This window comes from Carassius carassius, chromosome 43, assembly GCF_963082965.1.
Source record: "Carassius carassius chromosome 43, fCarCar2.1, whole genome shotgun sequence".
Taxonomy (NCBI): domain Eukaryota; kingdom Metazoa; phylum Chordata; class Actinopteri; order Cypriniformes; family Cyprinidae; genus Carassius; species Carassius carassius.
In genome coordinates, this window is record NC_081797.1 from 16437243 (window position 1) to 16461248 (window position 24006).

The 24006-nt window shown below is 37.2% G+C and overlaps 1 protein-coding gene across 15 annotated transcripts in view; it reads right to left on the reverse strand.

Moving 5' to 3' along the window:
* The window catches only part of LOC132124979 (tight junction protein ZO-1-like), a 158304-nt gene that overhangs the window by 27772 nt on the left and 106526 nt on the right, over positions 1-24006 (reverse strand). For 7 of the 15 annotated variants that reach the window (XM_059536162.1, XM_059536161.1, XM_059536160.1 and 4 more), the window contains 8 exons: positions 14025-14081; positions 11242-11366; positions 9214-9316; positions 7925-8258; positions 6226-6332; positions 5906-6074; positions 4820-4964; positions 4176-4211 (listed from right to left, as the gene is read on the reverse strand). In XM_059536162.1, coding sequence (XP_059392145.1) covers positions 4176-4211; positions 4820-4964; positions 5906-6074; positions 6226-6332; positions 7925-8258; positions 9214-9316; positions 11242-11366; positions 14025-14081 — 1076 coding nt within the window. The remainder of the gene's footprint in view (positions 1-4175; positions 4212-4819; positions 4965-5905; positions 6075-6225; positions 6333-7924; positions 8259-9213; positions 9317-11241; positions 11367-14024; positions 14082-24006) is intronic. The other 8 variants (XM_059536163.1, XM_059536170.1, XM_059536159.1 and 5 more) reach the window with 4 other exon arrangements.

Sequence of the window (24006 nt, forward strand, 5' to 3'; positions counted from 1 at the left end):
AATCGTATTTTAACCAAATACTTAAAATAGCAAATACTCAAAAAACCTGATACTACTACTGGAAAACTTGTGAGTGATAACAGAAACAAACTATTGAATGAGATGAGCGTTTTTTGGTTTTTCGGCTCACTGAACAATCCAAACAAACAAAATCACTCAATCTACTGACTGGTATCTGTTGAGAAATTTCCAATATAATAATACAAATTATACTGATAATACCAATAATAATCTGACAATTACTTAAAAAAAAGAACATGTAAAATGCCACACTTCTGGAAAAACCTTTGATTGATGTCTCAAATAAATTTGTTTTGCCCTTTTTTTTTTACCGATTCATAAAAAAAAAAAAACAAATGAACAAATGTGTTCAAATGAATCAGGCATATCAAATATACTTTGAAAATGAAAACATTTCCTCCTAAGGCCAGAAACATTCTCAACACAAGTACCCAAACGCAGATGTGAATGAAAAACGTGGCTTGGTTACTTAATACGCGACCTTGCATTGCGGTAATAAACCTAAGTGCTCTAGGGGGCGACAAAGTTAGACTCCTAATCTGTGCTATTAAACCAGAGTCAAATTTAACCATCTCCGAGAGATTTTCAATCTGTTGCTCCAATCATGACAGTGGTCAACCTGGAAGAGAAAACTGACGTTTTACGCGTATGTCCATTATATGTCCATTTTGAAAGAGTTGTGACATCACGAAGCCTCATTTACTAAAATAATGTAAAAGTTGTGTAAAATAACGTTGACAGTTCGCAACATGCTTCGAAACGTTAATAAAAAAACTAATGATTTACAAAGGTTGCGAAACGTCACAAAGCAGTGTTTCGAACGTGCTCATCACTAATTCACGTACTTGGGAGAGTATGTTTCAGGCCGTAAGTGAAAGTGCAATCAATAATACACCTGTATACAGGACACTGAAAATATGCGGTACAGTGCGGAATGAAATGAGCTTTTGTGCTGTTCGGTTAAAGCTTTTGATGATTAATGCATGCTCTGCTCTCAGCAGGACAACCAAAAACAACACTGCTTTTTCCACACTATCAAGCCTAAGCACACAACCCATAAAACACTGTTTACACTGAAAGACAAATGGCAGATGAGAGCGAGGTAGATGGGGAGAGAGGGAGGACGTTATGTGGCTAGGGCAGCTAGGTAGTCTTGAAGGTCACAGCTGTGCTTTGCAGCTCCTTTGTTGGACTATATTTAGTGCAGCCCATCTGATCTGGAGTAATGGAAGAGACAGAGAGGGAGAGAGAGAAAGACGGGAAGAGAAAAGGACTCCAGGTGCACCACCATCGATGATTCACTCCAAAAATCGGCATGTGGCCAAAGACGACAGGTCCGGCCCGTGACCTTTATTGTCATGGTAAACAACAGTGGGCGACGTCCATGGACTGCAGAAACTGTCCATCTCTGCAGGGCCGGGCCGCCACATGTGGTCCTGTTTTATTCATGACAATGACAAATATCTTTCCCAGCAATTATGGTGAGGCTCAATAAAAAGCCTTGGCTGATGACATTAAGGATAAGTGTGTGGCATAACGCACTATACCTCAAAGCACTAAAGCCATCACTGTCCACTTGAGGGTCTTTACGGACCCTATGATCCATAAAAATGACTATGAGAGAAAAATAGTAATTGCTGAGGAGGGCTGCTCTTGCGGTTACCAATCATGCTTATTTCAAAGAATTATCACATTCTGATACGGGAATGTGAAGAAGTTTTTGATCTACAATACAGCAGCGTTTCCACCGCTGGAACTTTACCCAGGAACTAGGGACTTTTGGGCTGGTACTCGGTGTGTTTCCACCGCAGGAACCAGGATCTAAATAAAGTTCAGGGTAAAAGATTGCCCCTCAGGAAGTCCCTGCTCGCAAGGTAGTACTTTTTCAAAGGTCTGAAACTTTCGGGGGCGGGACTTTGGCGCTAAACATGCTGATTGGTTGAGTTCACGCAGCATTGCGATTTTAACCACCAATATAGATACTTTTCAAATATTATTGTTATTGTGTCATGAAGTGTCATTTTAAAAGTATTTCAGACGAGAATGCAATTGTTTAAAACTCAAATATGCGCCTATTTAAAAATGTGTTTCGCTGATTTTGTAGACAATCAGCTCCATGGGATCAGTGGGAGCTCAGTGCTCATGTTTACTAACGAGAGCAGTCTCAACCCGGCTAGTCCTTCTGACATTATAAAATATAATTTGTTTTGGATAAATCTAACAGGTAATCTTTGGTCTTTATTCAATTAATCTATTAATATGTTGAAATATGTTTAATATGTTAAAATAAAAAGATGCAAAACTGTTTGATATAATATTTAATTTCATTGTAATGTAACGTTAGGATATACAGGCCTACACATTTCCCTGAACTAAATTTCTGTGGCTTTTAATATATTTAAAAGAAAACAAAAGGAGGCAGGGGTATTTGATATCATATTTCGTCTTTTTGTAAATATACAGTGAGGAAACTTGCAGTAGCCAAAAAGTTCCTGGTACAATTGTTCCGGGTAATTTCGGTGGAAACAAGGCTGAAGTAGTTTAATTCAGAAACTCCCCAACTGGTTTTGCCAACCTAACAATGCCAATCTTTTATCATACAAAAAAAATAAAAAATAAATAAATAAAAGGGCCCATTAAAATTATAAATAATAAGTAAATAAATTATAAATATTACTGGTTTTGGGAATGAGAGCATGCTCATGTTGGCATCTGTCTAATTTGGTTTGTGTTCCACCAAGTGCCCAATGAACTTGTGCCAAAACATTGGTCTGATTGGATGTTGTACCGACATTTTCTTCTCTCTTTCAGGAGTTGATCCTACTTATTTTGCAATACACTGGTTTCAAAACACTGTTGTGATTATCTAGTTTTCAAATGAAAGAGAAAAGGGACGGAAGAACTTGGCAGGACATCTTAAAACACGCAGTCTTTCCCCTTAGTTAACAGATTGACAATCCAGAACCAGGCTGGTAAAATCAACTTCATCAAGAGCAAATGCAAAAATTTTGGATCTCGCTATTTCACTCTTACAAGATTAAAACAAAGTGGAGATGTACAATTCTTCTCAATGGCAGTTGTTCAGCAAATGCCATGTGACTTATTTTGAATATCATCATGGCTCCTCTGATTGGTTGACAGCCACCATGCGCCAACAGACCCAACTTTGTGGCAAAAAATATGAATCGATTTTGATGTGTATGCAGGTATTTTCTCGAATGTTCTCAGTGTGACAGGAAATTCTACTGCATGTTCTCAAACATCACATCTAACAGGGAATGTTCTAAGAACAATCCGGCAAGTAACGTTAATAGAATATTTGATAAAACTTTTTAGAACATATTTTTTTAACACAGTGCCATGCCCATTCTTGCACCATTTCACGTTTCCACCCAAGAAAAGTTGGATCTGGGACATAAAAATTGGCTCCTCAAATGGTTCCAGTCCTTTAAACCATTGGTTCCTAAACCAGGAATTAAATCTATCTGGATTGACGGGGCAAAAAGGCAGCTGCCTATGCTTTCAAGAAGCTTCTGCTGCCTTCACAGATTCCAGTTTTTTGAGACTTTTCGAACACAGGGCAGGTGGTGCTTCAATCCTATTGAAAGACTTTCAAGGATGGTTGGATGAGCAGATGTGCCAGTATTACCGAGAACTCTCTGAGGCAGAGAGGAACTACTACAAACGATGTTAAAAGCAGCATGTTTCCCCCTGCACTGCCAAACTGACAGCAGCAGACCTATGTGTGTGTGTGTGTATGTGTACGTTTTTCCGACAGACACCCCTATTTTAGTTTTTACTCAGCAGAAAAGAGGTAACACAGCTGAGACCAGTTCTTTGGATTTGCATGAGAAATGAGAATGAAGGGATATGTTTGATGTCACAGATGCATGCTGGGATTGGGCATACAAACCATCAAATTTCCTGTGCCCAAGTTGGTTTGTCGGGCTTCAGCCAGAGGTGAAAGATGTTGGGATGATGAAATGAACAAGTCAAGAAGTTCAGGTAAAATAAGAACACCATTTCAGCACACTACACACACACACACTGGGTTACACAACTTTGAGAAGCACCCACGTCACATGCTTTAGTGCAAAGCTCACAAAAGCGTTAGTTAGCTCGGGACGCTGCGTAAACCGGACCCAAACACTTACACTGGCCGGGTTCTCTGAGCCGTCGGCCCTGCGGCCCTGATTCAAAACAAGAGTCAGAAGAAACTTCATGAGCACTCACACACCTGAGGATCTGCAAACATGTGTGTGGTCAAATCTGGCTTGTGGCTAGTGTGTCATTTCTTCATCTAAAACATTTGCTTGGATGCAATTGTTCGATAACCCTAGAGTTGACTATTGGTCCGCTCAAAGAAACAAACAGTGCCAGTTTTCATTGTTCCAGAGAGTTTAGTCTCTTCATAAGTCAACCATAAGTCAACCAATGCTTCCATGTATTTTACTGCCGAAAAAATTACACACTTCACCTTTAAATCTAGGGTTTCATTTAGGAGATGAAATTCCTCCCATCCTCTCCCGCTGTCACACCCTGGTTTATCTATCTAGGACACTTCCAATTTACAGGAGCGCGGTCTGACAGAGGCTTCTCTCTAACGCCTGTCAGAAAGCTGTTCTCATATCAGCGGTGAGCAGGCCTACAACTCAATCTGTTGAATATTATAAGGAGGACCTAAAAATTGAGGGGGGGGGGAACTCAAAAACGGACTATTTGGAGATTATTTATTTGTCTACAAAAAGTTGTATTGCAGCAACCAAAGAAATAGAGGAAAACAGAAAGGCCATCTGACCTGCCGTTGCTGATCTGTGGTGGAGAGTGTCTGGAGTGGTCCGAGGGCTCGGAGCGGCGGTCCGGAGAACGAGAGCGGCTGCTCCTCTTCCGCTCGTGGGATCGGTTGGAATGATCGGAGGCCACGGAGTGGATGTCTGAAATATCTAGCAAAAAGATCAAATGATTTCACACCATTACAGGTGTTGTGTTACAGAATTCTAAGTGAACCTGGAGTATTCCTATTGGAATTTCAAATTCTTCCCCAAGTTCCAAATGGAAAAAAATAAGAATTCACTCAGAATTACATAAAATAAACAAACAAAAAGATACATTTATTTGTATTTTTATGTAAGTTTTAATGTTAATTTTTTTGTTTATCTTATAAGTTTTAAAGTTGTTTTGTGCTCTGGTCATTATTATTATTATTGTCATTTAATTTTTATATTTGATTAGTTCATGTACAGTAGTTTATTAATAGTTCATTTTAGTTTTAGTCAACTTAAACTTGCTTTATTTCAATTAGCTGCCAAGCCATTTTTAAAAGTTTGTTCAAGTTCTCTCATATTTATAATTTATTATATTTTTATTGTATTTTATTTTAGCTTTGTTTTTAATGATTGTTACAAGTTTAAATTTTTGTTAACAAGAAAAACCAATTCTATGGTAAGAAAAAAAATACATTTGTAAAAAAAAAAAAGGTAAATACAATTTAAATAATATAAAAATATAAAAACAAAAGCACTACTGGTATAGAAATAATACTACAATATATATATATATATATATATTTCAATGAGAAAGAAATGCCACACAATTAGCTTGCTTTTTATGATACTGATAAAACAAATTTAAATCCAAATGCATAAGCTGTTATTCTAAAAAAGAAAAAAAAACTGATTTTCAGTTTACTAAGTAGAACCGATCAACAGCTTCGTGAATTAATTAAATTTTCTTTATTTGTTAAATTAAATTAAATTATTAAGTAATTAAAGTGTTTAGAAAGTTTAATGTTTTCCACTAAATATTTAAAAACCCCACTTGAAGGTATAATTGCACAGAATGAATCAAACCCATTTTGATGTGTGCAGTACAGAGACTCTCTCACCATCTCTGTCAGAGGCATTGGCTGAAGGTATGCTGTCATCCATGTCTGGGATATTGAGCAGGGTCGCCCTCTCGTCTCTCTGCACCACCATCTTCAGCTTGCCCTTTGACCTCTCGATCAGCTTCTTAGCATCGATCAGGGACAGATTCTCAGTCACCGTGCCATTAATCTAGATGAAGAGTATGATGTCAACATCATACATCTCCATTAGCAAAAGACTGCATTCGTTCATAAATCGTCACTAAATCCGTCACTTGAGTCACGCTCATCACTTCACACTCTCTCTTCTCGCCTCCCCTACAGATTCTCATTTCTCTTACCTTGAGCACTACGTCTCCCTCCTGTATGTTTCCGTCTCGGGCTGCGAGGCTCTCGGGGGAAATGTCCTTTACGAATATGTGGCTGGCCAGGCGAAGCCCGTATTCTGCTTACAGAGTAAACCGCAGAAACACATACACAATGTTAGCATATGTTAGCTATAAAGACGCTTTTTGTTTTTTGTCGATTTTTGTGATTATTCAAATCAACTTTTAATTCAACTTATATAAATTATATCAGACTTACTATACTATATTATTTATATTGAAAACGTTTATATTAAATTTGAAAAGCGTGAACTTAAATGCATCACAGATTTTGTTAATTTATAGTGCTGTCAAACGATTAATTGCAATTAAACACATCCCAAAAAAAAAATACAAATGTTTTTCTTTACATAATATATCTGTGTGTAATATGTATATTTATTATGCATATATATATTTTGAAAATATGTACATGTATATATTTATATTCATATAGTATATAAATATATTTTATTTATAAACGGATCATATTTCTTCCTAAATATATACATGCATGTGTGTTTATTTACATGTACATAATAAATAGTCACAGCACACACACACATAAACACTATGTGAACAAAAACTTTTATTTTTGACGCAATTATTTATTTGACAGCAGTATAAATTTATCTAATTTATACTGAAAACTTTTGTTATTGAATTTGAAAAATGCTAATTAGAAGTATTTTCGCTAGTCTCAGACTTTTGGAATCAATGTATATTTATTTATTGTCAAAAATATTTGATGTACTAATTTTATACATCATATAAAATACTTTATTTCACAGAGTGCACTAATTACTTAAACTTAATCAGTTGATTATATAACATATTAGATCATGCATTTTTAAGAGTTTATTTTTTTTTTTAAATTTTTAATCATGTTTTTTATTGTGTTTTAATGTGTTAGTTAGCTGTTAAAGTTATTATAGTTATTTCATCAAAACAACCCAGTTGCAGTTTGATCGATATTAATTGGAATGCTTAGGTCTTATTTATATATTTACTTAAACCTGCAAATTGAAAAAAAGCATTTTCAGTAGTGGTGACTTATTTATTAATCTACTATAATCATATATTTATAAATTTTTCACATGAACTTCTTAAATATATCAGACTTATGTATTATTTTGAAAATATTCAAATTAGATTAAAAATTTCTAATTAAAATTACTTTTAGATTTTTCAGTCTATGACATTTATGTACTGATTGATTAATAATTGATTATGTTGTTTCATGCAGCATTTTCACTTTCACAGTGGGCAGACCGGCTGGAAATGTGTTGCGTTCACACCAAAAATTATAAAGATAAAGTTGTAGTGTGATCCACCCTACAACTATAACAATACCAACACACAGGAATGAAACAATAGGCATCATTTTAAAAAAAAATTCCAGTTGATGAACGACAAAAACATCGCGAGCCTATCGTAGAATCCACACGTTTAAAGAGCTCGAGCATTTAAAGTGTCAGGTGACATAATAGTTTATAATAACCAGAACATTATCATCAGTTGGTGTGGATGCTAATATATGTTATTGCTTTAGTTAGTATTCATGGTGAGAATGAGCTTTTAGTGATGTGAATCAGCTTGGAAACAAGCGTGTTATAATTCGTAAGACGGAGTGGTTAGGCGACACCTGTTGGCAGGGTCGAAGCGCCATGTTCACCTTCGTTCTTGCGGGACTTGATGAGGGTGACCTTGGCTGGGCGTGGGGGGAGGTTGGAGGACACAGAGTGGCGGTCCGAGCGTGGGGACTGACTCCTCTCTCTGGAGCCGCTGCGCTCTCTGTCTCGGTCCCTCCTCCCGCCCAGCCGGTCGCCCCTGCTGCTCCTCCGGCCCGTGGCTCCGCCCCCGCTGTAGGCACTCGGCCCGCTCCGTGCGCTCCGGGACTCGTAGATCTCGTCTTCATAGCTGTCATCGTCCTCGTCGTGCTCAGACATGGTCTCGCGTTCACCCGGGCGCCCCATAGGGATCTGCACCTTCCTCTTTCTCCTGATGGTCTGGATAGAGCGAGAAACAGACCGGATTATTCGCAACAATCTCAGTTTTTGGGCACACTTTTTAAATCTCTCTAAAATGTTCTATTATGGGATTTTTAGTGCAAAACAAATCAATAAAAGTGGGTCTTTTGATTTTCCTTAAAGCATTTTCCTAATTTAACACAACTGTTTACAAATTAAAAAATTCATAAATAAATAAATAAACAAAGTAAGTAAATATAGTCTGCAAATACTAGAGAAACTTTTTGGCCATATTTTTTGATCTTTAATATGTCTCTAAAAACATTCTGTTATACATTTTTGTGCAAAATAAACAAACAAAAGTAGGTATTTTAATTTTTCAATTTAATATAAATGTTAAATAAATATATTTGTTTCGTGTTTTCCTAATTTAACTTTAATTTTTAAAAAAATGACAAATGACATTTTGTAAAAAAAAAAAAAAAAAAAACTCATATTTATCATCTCTAATGTGTCTCTAAACCAATTCTGTTATGGATTTTAGTGCAAAATAAATAAAAGTGGGTCTTTTAATTTACACTAATTCTTTACTAAACTAAACTAAATGTAAAAATAAATAAGTGTACGTTGCTTTAGATAAAAGTATCTGCTAAATGACTAAATATAAATGTAAATGAATGAATTATCAATAAATCTGAGATCACTAGTCAAAATATTTTCAGTCTGCACTTTCCTAATTTAACACAAATGTTTAAATAAAGTACTAATTATATAAATAGCTAAAAACTCCAAGGCAAATTTGAAAACCTCTCTCTCTCTCTCTCTCTCTCTATATATATATATATATATATATATATATATATATATATTTCCATCCTATGTAAATGACCTTGTATGTTTTTATGCAGTCTTATGCTAATTTGACATGGCAATATTACTTAATGCTTAATGCAAGAAGCTAGAGTAAAAGAATAAATAAAAAGGGCCTACATACTATTTTTGCATTCTTCCCACTTTTCCGAAGTTGCTGCACTGCATACGCATGATCCACATTATCCATGGAGACGGCGTTGACCATCACCACTCTGTCATTCTCCCTGCCGGGGGCAAAGAGGGCAGAAAGCAGTAAGCAAAAGTGCCACTCCAACTGATCTCAGCGCAAGATGGAGCAAAGCTTGATCAGCAGCCCTGTGCGCTCATGCGTTTACATGCTAAGAAACTCAGTTTTAGCTTATTTAATAAAACAAAAGAAGAAATATTATATAAGATGATGGTGATTACAATTTCTAGCGTAATTAGAGCATTCTGGGAAATAGATAAATAAATGTAATAAATTTACTTAAAATAAATAAACAGTGGGGTTAAAAGTCTGGATAACTATTAAAAATGCATTTCATTGAGACCAGCAGAGAAAATGCTTTTAATTCAATTTTTTCTAATTTAATACAAAATGTTTTCAATACAAGATTAAATAAACGAATAGTCTGAGAGCACTAGTGAAAATACTTTTAATTTGCACTTTTCTAATTCAATACAATGGATTTCGATAAAAAATGTAAAATATATATTTTAAGATCGCTAGTGAAAATGCATTTAATTTGCACTTTTCTAATTAATACAGGTTATTTCCAAACATTATAATAAATGATTAGTCTGGGAACACTAGGGGGTTCGATGCCTTCAATACCACGACTTAGGTGCCCTTGAGCAAGGCATCGAACCCCCAACTGCTCCCCGGGCGCCGCAGCATAAATGGCTGCCCACTGCTCCGGGTGTGTGCTCACAGTGTGTGTTCACTGCTCTGTGTGTGTGCATTTCGGATGGGTTAAATGCAGAGCACAAATTCTGAGTATGGGTCACCATACTTGGCTGAATGTCACGTCACTTCACTTTTTTCTTTTTTTTTTAGTGAAAAATGCATTAAATTTGAACTTCTGTAATTCCATGTTTTCAATACGAAGTCCATAAATAACCTTATACATCTTTTTTTTTTTTGGAGTAAAAGGTTTAACTTAAAAATTAAGAAGAACATCAATAATCAATGTTTGGAAAATATGTTCAAATATTTTGGGAAATTACTAGGGATGCACTGAGATGTAAATTTCTTTCACATTTTTTCCCTATGTATTTTTTTGTTTTTTTCACCTTTGCATAAATGAAATACCCAAATTTAGCTTTTTACTGTTTTGTCTAGCTTTTCACAATTTAATTTAAAATGAATAAGTTAGTAAAAATATTAATATTTATAATGTTTGAGCTTTTATTTTGGCAGAAACCCCCAGGAAGACCTCAGTGCTTCTTTTTGTTGAAAACAGCAGATTTATAAATGATTCTAATTAATAACTAATTAATAAAACAACCTTGCAAAAATTCATAAAAATGTTACTGAGCAGTTGACGAGTAACAGTTTCAGCACAGATTTCCCTTGTGTTTTAAACTTCAAACCCTGGCACCGCGAGCTCATATACCGCTGTCAGAATAAATGCAATTTGTGCGTGCATTAGAAAACAACATTCTGAAGTTTATTTACTAATTATACGAGGCAATTTTGTGATTTCAATCATCATACAGTAACCACCCCTTCCTCTTCTCTTTCCGAGACATGCGATGCAGTAAACACGTCTCTCTCAGTCGGTGCTTCTAATAGTTTTTGCGTCTTTCTCAGACAGTTGTAAATGCTTCCACACTGCCGTCATGATTGTTGCATTAGTGCACGCCTCTATTTGATCGCGTTAGTCTTTGTTCGCGTTAGTTAATTTATTCAGGCTTTTCACTTATTCAAATTATTGTTGGCTCATTCAGTTGCCGAAAATTCGGTGCATGCCTAGAAATAACCCATAACACCTATGAGGGTAATTAATAAAAATTATGTTTTAATACAAACTACACTTTCAGCAATCATGATATTAACAGTATTTCATTCGATTTTATCAAAAAGTATTAGATTCAACTGAAATGTAGGAGTTAAACTGGAACTGAACTGGCTTTTTTCATGGTAAAGAGGGTCAGAGATGAGTCTTACTGCAGCAGGCCCTCGGCTGGGCCTCCCTTCAGCACATCAGAAATGACGATGGACGTCTCCCCGCTCTGAAAGTGAGGGTTATCCCTCCCGCCTGAGATAGCGATCCCGAAGCCAAACCCCGGAGCCTGCGAGACACACAACCACATGTTAACAAACAGACGAGGGGGAAACCAAAACATTCAAAACAGCCGAGAGAGAGAATGGAAAGATAAGAGGGGAGGTATGGGACGAGAAGAGGAGGAAGATAAATGAGGGGATGTGATGGTCAGAGAGATACAGAGAGAGGGCTAGAGAAGGGCGGAGAGATAGAGAGATCCTATCACAGATATAAAGAAGAGAAAAACAATACGGACCTCAAGTCAGCAACAGTACTTAAACGAATCACTTAAACAATTTAAACAGTGACAGCTAACAGGTAATGTGAAATAATAGGTATTATACAATAATGTGTTGCTGTCTGAAATGACACCATGATAACACCGTGTCCTAGATGACAAGATTCCAGTGACAAGCAATTTGTGTGTCAACATTAGACGCGACGCGACGGAATCAAGCAAATATCACAGCCAATCAAAAGCATGTGTGGGCGGGGTCTCTCAGGGAAGTGCACTGCACTCGCAACAACATGGACAAGTTTAAAACCTTTTTAACATCATTAAATGTACACACTGAGTGACTGATAACATCTCTTATGAAATACACTCGTTGGTTTGCACCGACTTCACGGTTTTAACGTACATATTTGCTTTCATTTATTTTCAGGATCTGAGGTAAACTATCTGTTGTTGCTTTCAATATGGCTATAAATGTCTCGTAATATGATCTTCAAACACACATTGGACACATTTAAAACTTTGAATAAAGCACATAATCAGTACCTGAGATCATCGTTGTCTCAGTTTGTTATGTTGTTTCAGCCACGACGTCGCAGAAATAGAAACCATTTGTAAATTAGAAATTTTGCGTGTTGTCGTCCCGGATAGTTAGAACAAACACGCTGTTAAACATGAAAAAGATACCTTTTATTGTGTGTTGGGACATCATGTCGCGTCTTGTTAGGACACGGTGTAATACTTTAATGCAGATAACTGATATAATGCACAATAGTGTAGTGTCTTCTCTTCCAGGTCACTTGTGGTCATGGTTGATCAACAGTTTGTAGTCAATGTTCATAGCTGGTCAGCAGTACAAAAGCACTGCATGGCTGCAACGTATTGGCCAAGCGTGTGCATCTAGCTTGGTTTTTGAGCTTTCGGAGTGCAAGACAATGCCTACCATGAAAAAAGTGACTCAACACTCCCCAAAACATATTTAGTAACTTGTGATATTTTATTAGGGTGTAACCTAATAATGTAACATTAAAAATGTTTGCTCTGTTGTCCCGTGAAAATTCTGAAATATCCGGACAATCTAAATTGAAAATGTTTATTTGAACATAACTGTCTTGTTCTTGTTAAAAGACCTCATAAAAGTGTTTGACGAGTGTTTTTTTCTTCCCGTTTCGAGGTCTGTCCTGGATCCAGATTATGTTATCAGATTCCAAAAATAAAGTAGTCGTAATTAGAGTACACTGCATTTTAAAATACACGTAATCAGACTACAGTTACTTTTTTACATGATTACGTATTATTCTTTGTCATAGACAAGGTTTTGTCTTTCCAACACATTAAAACACACAACATTATTCGATTTCTTATTTACATGTAAAGCGGGGATTCCCATACAAACCTCTTCCACCGAATATATTCTAATATATGAACAAATTAATAACTAAGTAACACATTTGCATGGTCTCTGATCTTAGATATTGGTTAATTGTCACATGACATGTCGTTAAACAAATAGAATATTCAATGTTTTTTATTAAGTGTTAAATTTTGATTGTTGTTTGTTTAAAATTTGTAATTCTTTATGTTTTTAATGAATTATTGACTTTTCGTTCAACTTATGAACTCCCTGCAGTTTCTTTACAGATGCCAGTTTGGGAAATATTTATGTTTAAGACACTTCATGTTGTTAATAACAATGAATGACATTTTTCCATTCTCTTTGTATTTTAAATGTCAATATGGTACAAGATTATCCTATTTAAATCTATATGATAAAGTCTTCTCCCAACAATGTGGTTTTCTGTTTGTTTGTCTTGTTCAGTTGGCAGATTTTCTTCCCTTGTTCTTGCTGAAAGACCCCATAAAAGTGTTTAAGTATTTTTTTTGTTTTGATATATTTCCTATTGAAATTATCTGTGTGCCTTCATAGATATTTTTGGCTTTTCCTCAAAATGCATTCAGCAGCTTTCATTACGGAGTAACCCTAAATATTACAAATTAAAAACGTAAAAATATTAAGTACCCAAGAAGCAAAATTTTTCATAATTCTTACAAAAGTGTATTTTGTCTTGTTCCTAATTATGTAAAGATCCTGTAAATATGTTTGAAGAGTGGTTTGTTTCCTGTTTTGAGGTATATCCTACTGAAATAAGTTTTTGTAGAAGCTTTTTTTTTCAGCCAAACGGTAACTCTTTTACAAAGTCTTTTACTAATCAGAGTTTGCATTTCATGAGGTCTTTAAAACAAGTGGGGGAAAAAAATCACATTTATATTATAAATTATATAAGATTACCAAGAGAATTACTCAAGTAAAACAAGACAACATCATCTGAATGATTCGACGGTTAATTCTGGGAGATTTTTTCTAATAATAGAGATGTTACACAAATCAAACAGACAAGTGTTTATACTGGGATTCCAGACACAAATCAAGAGAGATGATTAAATTCTCACCCTGTGTAGAGTTACAGTGTGCTGTTCCCATATCACGGTCTCCTCCATTGCTGCACTCTGTATTGAGAGAAAGAAAAAAAACAGAAAGAAAGAGATTAATAGAGAAACACACAAATCGTTAGATTACCATCAACAAGTTTAATTGGTTGCATTCCCACGTGGCCTAAAGGATGTGAATGCATTCATTAAAACCAAGCGGGTTACACACACATTCACAAACATCTTTGAAGGAGTCTCAGCACTTAACATCCGTGCAAGCATTCGGAAATCCTCCGTAGTGTGTAGATGATCTTCCTACACGTTATGTAACAGACAAGGAAACAACAAAAGTGGTGCAATCTCATGCTATAGGCTTGAGTAGAAGAAAGGACTGGGAAAACGTCTCTGCTGATATCCACCGAAGCCACCTGAGGTGCTCAAACACTGATTTATTCATTTATTTCTCCATGGCTTCTGCAATGCAGTGGCCACGAACAGCAGATTCGCACAGTCACAGCAACAACGCCAACGCCGCACCAAATGGATCATAAGATCACTGGGGAAAAACCGCCACAATCTAATCACATGTATCTGTATGCACGCGATAATGGTTGTTACTGCAAAATAAACAGCAGCAGAGTGAAGCGGAGGGTTTAGATGTGAGTTTCATGGTTTAAACTGTAAGCATGAAGGACTCTGGGTTGTAGTTCTAGAAACTGTGCCGCCCACTCAATCACGCCTGTGGCAAGACTTCAAGTGAGGAAATCCATGAAGGATGAAGAATGTCAGCGGTGACAGAACCTGGCAGGATATCCACCACTTCTCTCACACACACACACACACACACACACACACACACACACACACACACACACACACACACACACACACACACACACACACACACACACACACACACACACACACACACACACACACACACACACACACACACACACACACACACACACACACACACACACACACACACACACACACACACACACACACACACACACACACACACACACACACACACACACACACACACACACACACACACACACACACACACACACACACACACACACACACACACACACACACACACACACACACACACACACACACACACACACACACACACACACACACACACACACACACACACACACACACACACACACACACACACACACACACACACACACACACACACACACACACACACACACACACACACACACACACACACACACACACACACACACACACACACACACACACACACACACACACACACACACACACACACACACACACACACACACACACACACACACACACACACACACACACACACACACACACACACACACACACACACACACACACACACACACACACACACACACACACACACACACACACACACACACACACACACACACACACACACACACACACACACACACACACACACACACACACACACACACACACACACACACACACACACACACACACACACACACACACACACACACACACACACACACACACACACACACACACACACACACACACACACACACACACACACACACACACACACACACACACACACACACACACACACACACACACACACACACACACACACACACACACACACACACACACACACACACACACACACACACACACACACACACACACACACACACACACACACACACACACACACACACACACACACACACACACACACACACACACACACACACACACACACACACACACACACACACACACACACACACACACACACACACACACACACACACACACACACACACACACACACACACACACACACACACACACACACACACACACACACACACACACACACACACACACACACACACACACACACACACACACACACACACACACACACACACACACACACACACACACACACACACACACACACACACACACACACACACACACACACACACACACACACACACACACACACACACACACACACACACACACACACACACACACACACACACACACACACACACACACACACACACACACACACACACACACACACACACACACACACACACACACACACACACACACACACACACACACACACACACACACACACACACACACACACACACACACACACACACACACACACACACACACACACACACACACACACACACACACACACACACACACACACACACACACACACACACACACACACACACACACACACACACACACACACACACACACACACACACACACACACACACACACACACACACACACACACACACACACACACACACACACACACACACACACACACACACACACACACACACACACACACACACACACACACACACACACACACACACACACACACACACACACACACACACACACACACACACACACACACACACACACACACACACACACACACACACACACACACACACACACACACACACACACACACACACACACACACACACACACACACACACACACACACACACACACACACACACACACACACACACACACACACACACACACACACACACACACACACACACACACACACACACACACACACACACACACACACACACACACACACACACACACACACACACACACACACACACACACACACACACACACACACACACACACACACACACTCTCTCTCATCTATTAATAGCGATTTTTCACTCTCTCATCATACAAGATTCTTAATTTCACTAAAGACTAAATCTGTCATGTGATCAACAAGACCTGAAAATTTGTTACAACTTCAACCCTAAACTTAATGCTGGGCAGTATGACCAAAAATTTCAAAATTATACCGGCTTCATGGTATATGAATGTATTTGTTTTCATGCATGATTTCCCACTGATTGAGCGAGGAAATACTGCAGTGGATTGACTAAGCATGCTAGATTTTACTGTCATGATGAGTAAATATTGTAGAAAGATTCCAGGAGGCACTCGCATTTATAATCGCGACATCATCTGATAAAATCAACATGCATCTACACTAAAGAGCCGCTATGTGGTGGTTTTGGCTATATTACTTTTTTGTCTCATGCAGTGCACTGCCTGCGTCTGAGTAACAAACTAAAAAAAATATTAAAAAAATAAGGCTGCATAATATTAACAGACAAACTATGTTTAGATTTATAATTCCAAAACAGTCAGTAAGCAACATTTACTGATGAATCTGCTGTGGTATGGTCAACTGAATGTGCTGCTTCTCTGCTGCATAAAACAGACGACGAGAGAGGAAACACTTCGCACTCGTGGGGCAGCACTGACGACATCTTCCAACTAAACCATAGCTAAGGTTTATACCTTTTGTGGCGTCTACAGAGTCATTTTGTGGTCATTTACACACCAGTAAATGTGCAGTTTCCTTCTGGAAGATCTGAAGTTCCTCACCATATTGCTCTCTGAATGCAGACATTATATAAATTAAAAGAGAGAGAATTCGAGGGCAGTGCGTTGTGGGAAATGTGCTGATCTAGGGGACGATTACTGCAAGCTTAACCCTTCACCTGTGCCCTGCATGGCAATGAGGAGCTGCTGGGATCGATCGGTGCTATTAACTTATCCTGCATCTCATATTCGGTGCTATTAACTTATCCTGCATCTCATATTGTAATAATATTTCACAATTTATCTTATTCAATCAAATAAATTGTGCTAATTTTCCAATCAAAATGTGCATGAGACATGGGTTTTAAAAATTAGACAAAATTTGAAAGGAATGCATGAACTGATGAAAAAATATACCTTGAATCCAACATACTTTAAGTTTTAAAGCAATGCAATCAACCCTTTAATCCATGAGCCTGCAATGCAGCAGATCACTGCAACTGAATGTGATTCAACTCAAGCCAATATCTAGAGCAATCCTTCAAAATGATACAAGGATTAAAAAGAAAAAATGCCTAAAACTGACAAGCTAGTTGAGCAGAGACAACTACAAGAGAGATTTCATATCAGCCCCTGAAATATGCTAGAATCGAACCTGAGTCCCTGTGAGCACAACAGCTCCTTTAGTGAGTTTAGACATCACTCAGCGCTCTCAGATTCAGTCAGTGACTCCACATCGCTGCGTTCATTCCCTAACAAGCCCATTTCATCACATGGAAGGAAGTGGATGTGAAATTCCATCCGTTTCTTGTACAATCTCTTCCTCTGTCCCTTGTTGAATGTTAAAAAGTGTAAACATTCAGTGCATGCACCAGAGATGGCCAATTCCAAGTGTTCTGTAACTAATGCTACTTGCGCTGAACGAGTGCACTCGAGATCTGTGAGATCTGCCGGTCTGGGCATTAGACAGTCACTCTATGAAACAACAGACTGAATCATTGAAATCTTCTGTACAAGAAAAACCAAACAGCACAGGGAGACCGTAATCCAGTGAGTCTAAGCCTCAAGAGAGACTGTAATACCGCAAGTGAAGGTCCTTGAAAGATCATTAACATGAACGCTTTATTTGGCTTTTCAAACATGCATTATATATAGCATTCAAAGGGAAAATCCATTAAAAAATGGAAACTCTATCATTTATTTACTCATGTTGCTTTGTGTTGAGACAAAAGTAGATATTAGAGAAATGTCTCAGGGGTGTTTTTGTCCATATAGTGAAGGTCAGTGGGGTCCAATAAGTTCTTGAAACTTCGAAGACATTGTTACAAATATTTTCTTTAATGTTCTGTAGAAGAAAGTCAGTCATATGACCTGGAACAACATGAATGAGTAAATGATTAGGAAAATTATTAGTTATTGGGGGGAGAGGGGCGTTTTTGTTCTTGTTTTAGACAACATCACAGGTATTCGTCGTAGTGAATGCAATTTCATAATGCACTATGACAAACTCAGTAAATATGTATCAGTGTTGGGGGTAACGAGTTACAAAGTAACGGATTACAGTAATTATATTACTTTTTTGGGTAATGAAGTAACGCATTACACTAATAATATTGGTAACTACACTACTTTACTGACTTTAGGAACGCGCTTTCCTGCGTTACACATGCCGTGTTTGCCTGTGTGTAAAGTTCTGGGACGGGTTTCCCGATAACGATTGATCTTAGCGCTAAAGAGTGTTTTCTACGAGTAATTTTACGATCGTTCGTTATTGTTTGACATGCGTTTCCCAACATTGCACTTAAAGCAATCGCACAGCTGTGCTTCAAGTGCTATGTAGGAGTCGCTCTCCGTTTGTCAAGTGCTGAAATGTCATCTTATAGACTGTTTCATTGGGCGCACGCGCCTGGCCCCAAGTTAACTTCTGGTCTGTGTTGTGTATATCGGTCTGGCTGCGGTGCCTTCTACAAACGCAGTTAAAGTCAAGGTGATGAGTAGACTGAAGTTGGGCCCAAGTGTTTGTGATGTGGGATGTGTTTCCCATACATTTATTTATTTTTGGAGACTCGCCACGATTTTAAAACTAAACGATTTTCCAAAAGGCTTCGTTGAATAAACATGAGCACGTACTGCACGTTTAATAATAATAATAATAATTCCTTACATTTATATGTTTAAATATCAAAACAAGGCACAGGTGTTTTTATATCACTATTTCTGAAGGAAGACTTGCATGTTATATGCCTGATAACGCAGCGTTTGTGAGCTCAGCGCTGCTTGTTTATAGCTGTTATTGGGGAAACCTCTATTTCTCGCGCTTTAAAGCGTCTCCTGCTTAACATTTCTTCCATGTTTTATTTTTAATAGTAAATCCCCTTTGTTTACCAAAAAAGAATTATTTTCTTAATTTTTTTAATATTTAAAAGAAAATCTAAATGAATGTTTTATGCCTTTATTTGATAACCAGAAAAATTGAAATACACAACAGAATTTCTGAGGGGAAAAAAACATTTCATAAGGCTATTTTAAGAAAAATTTAATAAATTAAGTTGTTTTTATGCATTTAAATAATTACACATGCTAAAAAAAAATAAAACATATGGTGAATAAAAAATAAAACATTTCATAGGGCCCTAAACATGTAATTTTTTTAAACTTTTAATAAATTGCTGTGAAAATGTATAAGTGTTATGATTTAAATTAATTAGACAAGCTTTTTGATGAATACAATTAAATTTAACCATTAAAAAGGAGATGAGAAAAAAATAAAACAGAAAAAAATGGAATCCAGAAAAATTAAAACGGAATTTGTAAAAAAATTAAACAGATTTTATAGGGCCCTAAAAAAAGGAAAGTAAAGTAATAAGTAGTGAAGTTACTTTTCAAATGCAGTAAACTAGTAAAGTACTTTACAGAAGTAACTAGTAATTAGTAACTAATTACATTTTTTGAGTAACTACCCCAACACTGATATGTATGTAAATATATTTTAGCATTTAGCTTAGAAACATGTTAACATGCAACTCTACTGAAATAGTAGCGCTTCTGGTTTGAACAGCCTATTTTCTATTTTTTTTTCCACAGAGAATGCAACCCAGAATGCACTGCAATGAACTTGGTTTAAAATTAAATTATACTCATTAACTCTGCATTTAGCCTTACAACATACTAGTGTCCAACTCCACTGATATAAATGGTGTATTCCTGGTATGAACATATATATTTTAATAATACTACCTCATAAAATACCTAATTTTGGCCAAATTTTTATGCATCATTATGTGTCCTTTGCGGAAATGCAATCCCAGAAGTTCACTGCAAAAAGCTCAATGGACAATGAGAATGTTTTTTATGCTTATTAACAGACTATTTAACGTAACATGATAATATCGAACTCAAATTGTGTTTTGAATCTCCACCTGGTGTTGCAGTAGTGTTGTCAAAAGACCCGGTACTTCGGAACCAAGTCGGTACTAAAAAAAATGAAAATGTCACGGTACCAGGTTTCTGTAGGTACCGGTAGTACCGAGGTCCCGTTCAAACCCGATTCAGCGCTATGATTTCCGCGAAGCAGAAAACGCGGACGGAATCTCAAAATCCAGTCATGAAAATGAAACTTACATTTTAATATGGACAGTCACGGAATTTGTCAAAGTTAGCATAAATTAATCAAATCAAATCTCCATATGGACCAGTATCTGTAAATGTTAAGCCGCTAAAGTTGGTTGAAATCTGCATCCTGCATGTTCTGCGCGTCTCTGTGTGAATGAATGAATGGTTTACTACATAGACTGAAGCGCATGACGCTTGCAGTAATGAGGAAATACAACATCACCAGAACTGTTCTGAGTCACTTCACAAGCATTTTACCGTTTCATTTGAGTAAAACCAGTGTCAATTTAAAGGTATTCACGGAAAACCGTCAAAACAGCCTCAACATTGCAAGTAAATCACTCGCATATGTGAATAAATTTTACTCAGGGCGAGTAAATTATGTCTATTGTTAGCCATTGGCTAATAAGTTCTTAGATTTTACTCGCCAGTGTGTGTGTGTGTTCGAGGCTATTATAAGATTGGCGCAGATATATTTTCACTCGCTGAACACTGACTGAGCGCTTCAGAGTTCTCTCTCCATCAAGCGATCTGTACTTTTCAATTCATCTCAATGGACGCACAGTACACCTGTATTTGCCTCTTTTACTGTCTATGGTATTTGCCGAACTGTAAACTTTGTGTGAAGAGGCACGACTCGCCGTCGCTTTGCTGATAGCTCTGTTTCACACACATGCGCAGAGAGAGAGAGCGAGAGTCTTAGCACGCTGAATCGACATGCTACATGTAAACTATATTCTTTGTTGTCTTCTCCTGTCAAAATAATGGAGTTCATTTAGAATTATTCATATTTTCGAACAAGCAGAAGATATGCCTGTTTCTTCAGTAGTGGGCGGAGCTAATGCGCAAATGTCAATTTCATTGGCTGGCGCTCATCTTTTACCGTCCCTGTTTTGATTTCAGCAAATCAGTTCGACCGAACGCAGACAACGTGATTAATATTCATGAACCCAGCAGCTCATCAATCCATAGTGCATTGTATATTGTATGGTAGAATTAGTAGTATTATTATCTTTTAATAATAATTATTATGATCTATTACTTTTTTTTTTACAGAAACCCTCAATGAACAAAAATATCTTAAGCATCACCACCAGTCTTAAGTTCAGATAAATGACAAATATGCATTCATTACAAATTCATTTTTACATAAAGGCATTGTGCTAGAAATATTACTATTATTTTGTAAAATGTATGTGATACTGCTACTACTGTTAATTAAAAATTAAATCACACAATATTTCTTCCATGTTTTAATTTTAATAGCAAATCCCCTTTATTTACCACAACACAAAATGTGTTTAAATTTCATAAATTAAAAGACAAATTAAATTTGGGTGAAACTTGTTTACTGTTTTTTTATAATTATATTACTTGTAGAAGAACTTTAAACACAATTGTAAATAAGTATAAAGAATGGCATTGGTTTTATTTTTTGTGATAAAAAGTTATTTTTTTATGTTTTGCTTTGGTACCGAAATTGGTACCGAGAACCGTGGATTTTCACTGGTATCGGTACCGAATACTGAAATTCTGGTACCGTGACAACACTATGTTGCAGATTTCTATATCGCACATTTATGAGGTTCTGTATCATCTATAATGCCACCTAAAATGGTACCTAAACATGTAGGCAGTGAACAGTGAGGTAGCTTACTAGGTTTTAAACAGAGCTTTGGATTTATCTTGTTAACCACAACATTACTCTTCCCTCAGCTCCTCCTCTCGGTCTAGGCAAGCTGCCAGCTCCACAGTTGGAGGGTAAGAAAAGAAACTAACACAGGAATTACACAGCATTAAGAGACGTACAAATGGTTTGTTGTCTTAACCCAGACAGCTTTAAAAATATAGAAGCTGTAAAGAAAATACAAAGGCCTCTATGTATACACACAAATATGGTACTTTGGACAATCTTAAATATCCACAAACAGCAGTGTGCAAAACTAAAGCCTGGCCGGGAAAAGTTTGCACTCTAGAGAGCTAAAGGGGGGTTGAGAGGATTTATGCCCATCTTAAGGCTGATCGGCGCTTTAAAAACGCTGATGCAACATACCCTGAACCATTTTGTCAGAATTTATGTGTGGTTTTCATTGGACAGCCGAAACGCTAACAAAGGGACCACTTGATTCCTGTTGACAGTAAATCTTAGTTCACAGTTTCTTCTGAAGTTTCAGTTAAGTTTACACACACCGGAAAAGCACTTAAGAGATTTACCAGTTGGCTTTTAATGGAAGAACATGACTGGGCAATAACCATTCCTAACTTTTACAGTTATATTCATGACTTTTGTTTGGTTCTTCAGCTGCTGAAATTTAAATAAGCACATGGACAACAAGCTCTGATTCTGTGTTCAGGTTTCATGTTGCCGCTTTAACTGAAAAAAGGGTCCATTTTACTTTGGTTAACAGCTAAAAGAGGGAAAACCTAATGAGGGAGCATTTTGAGGTTGCGCTTGTATATGTAAAGATTTGTAGCTACTTGGGCTAATTGTTCTTGAAAGCAGAAAGCATGGAGTGAGAGGGAAAAAGAAGGTTCTCTCATTTTGTAATTTGATTGCTGTGTCTTGCACCAATCATTTGTCAATCAACCTTCTTCCTGTAACTTCCAGGCAAGATTAACCATGAAATAAAGATAATGTAAGTAATGGTAATCTAATAATTAAAGAGTTAACTCACCCCAAAATCAAACTTCTGTCATTAATTACTCACCCTAATGTCGTTCCAAACCCGTAAAATCTTCGGAACGCAAATTACGATATTTCTGTAATGTATGACGCACATGCCCGCGTACCCTAGAATGTAATAAACGTAATCAGCAATATTTATGTTCAGGAGAAAGCGTACTTTCTGGGACTGGGAACATTGCAGCAGCATTGCATTTCGTCAAACATATTTTAATTTGTGCTCCGAAGATTAACGGAGATCTT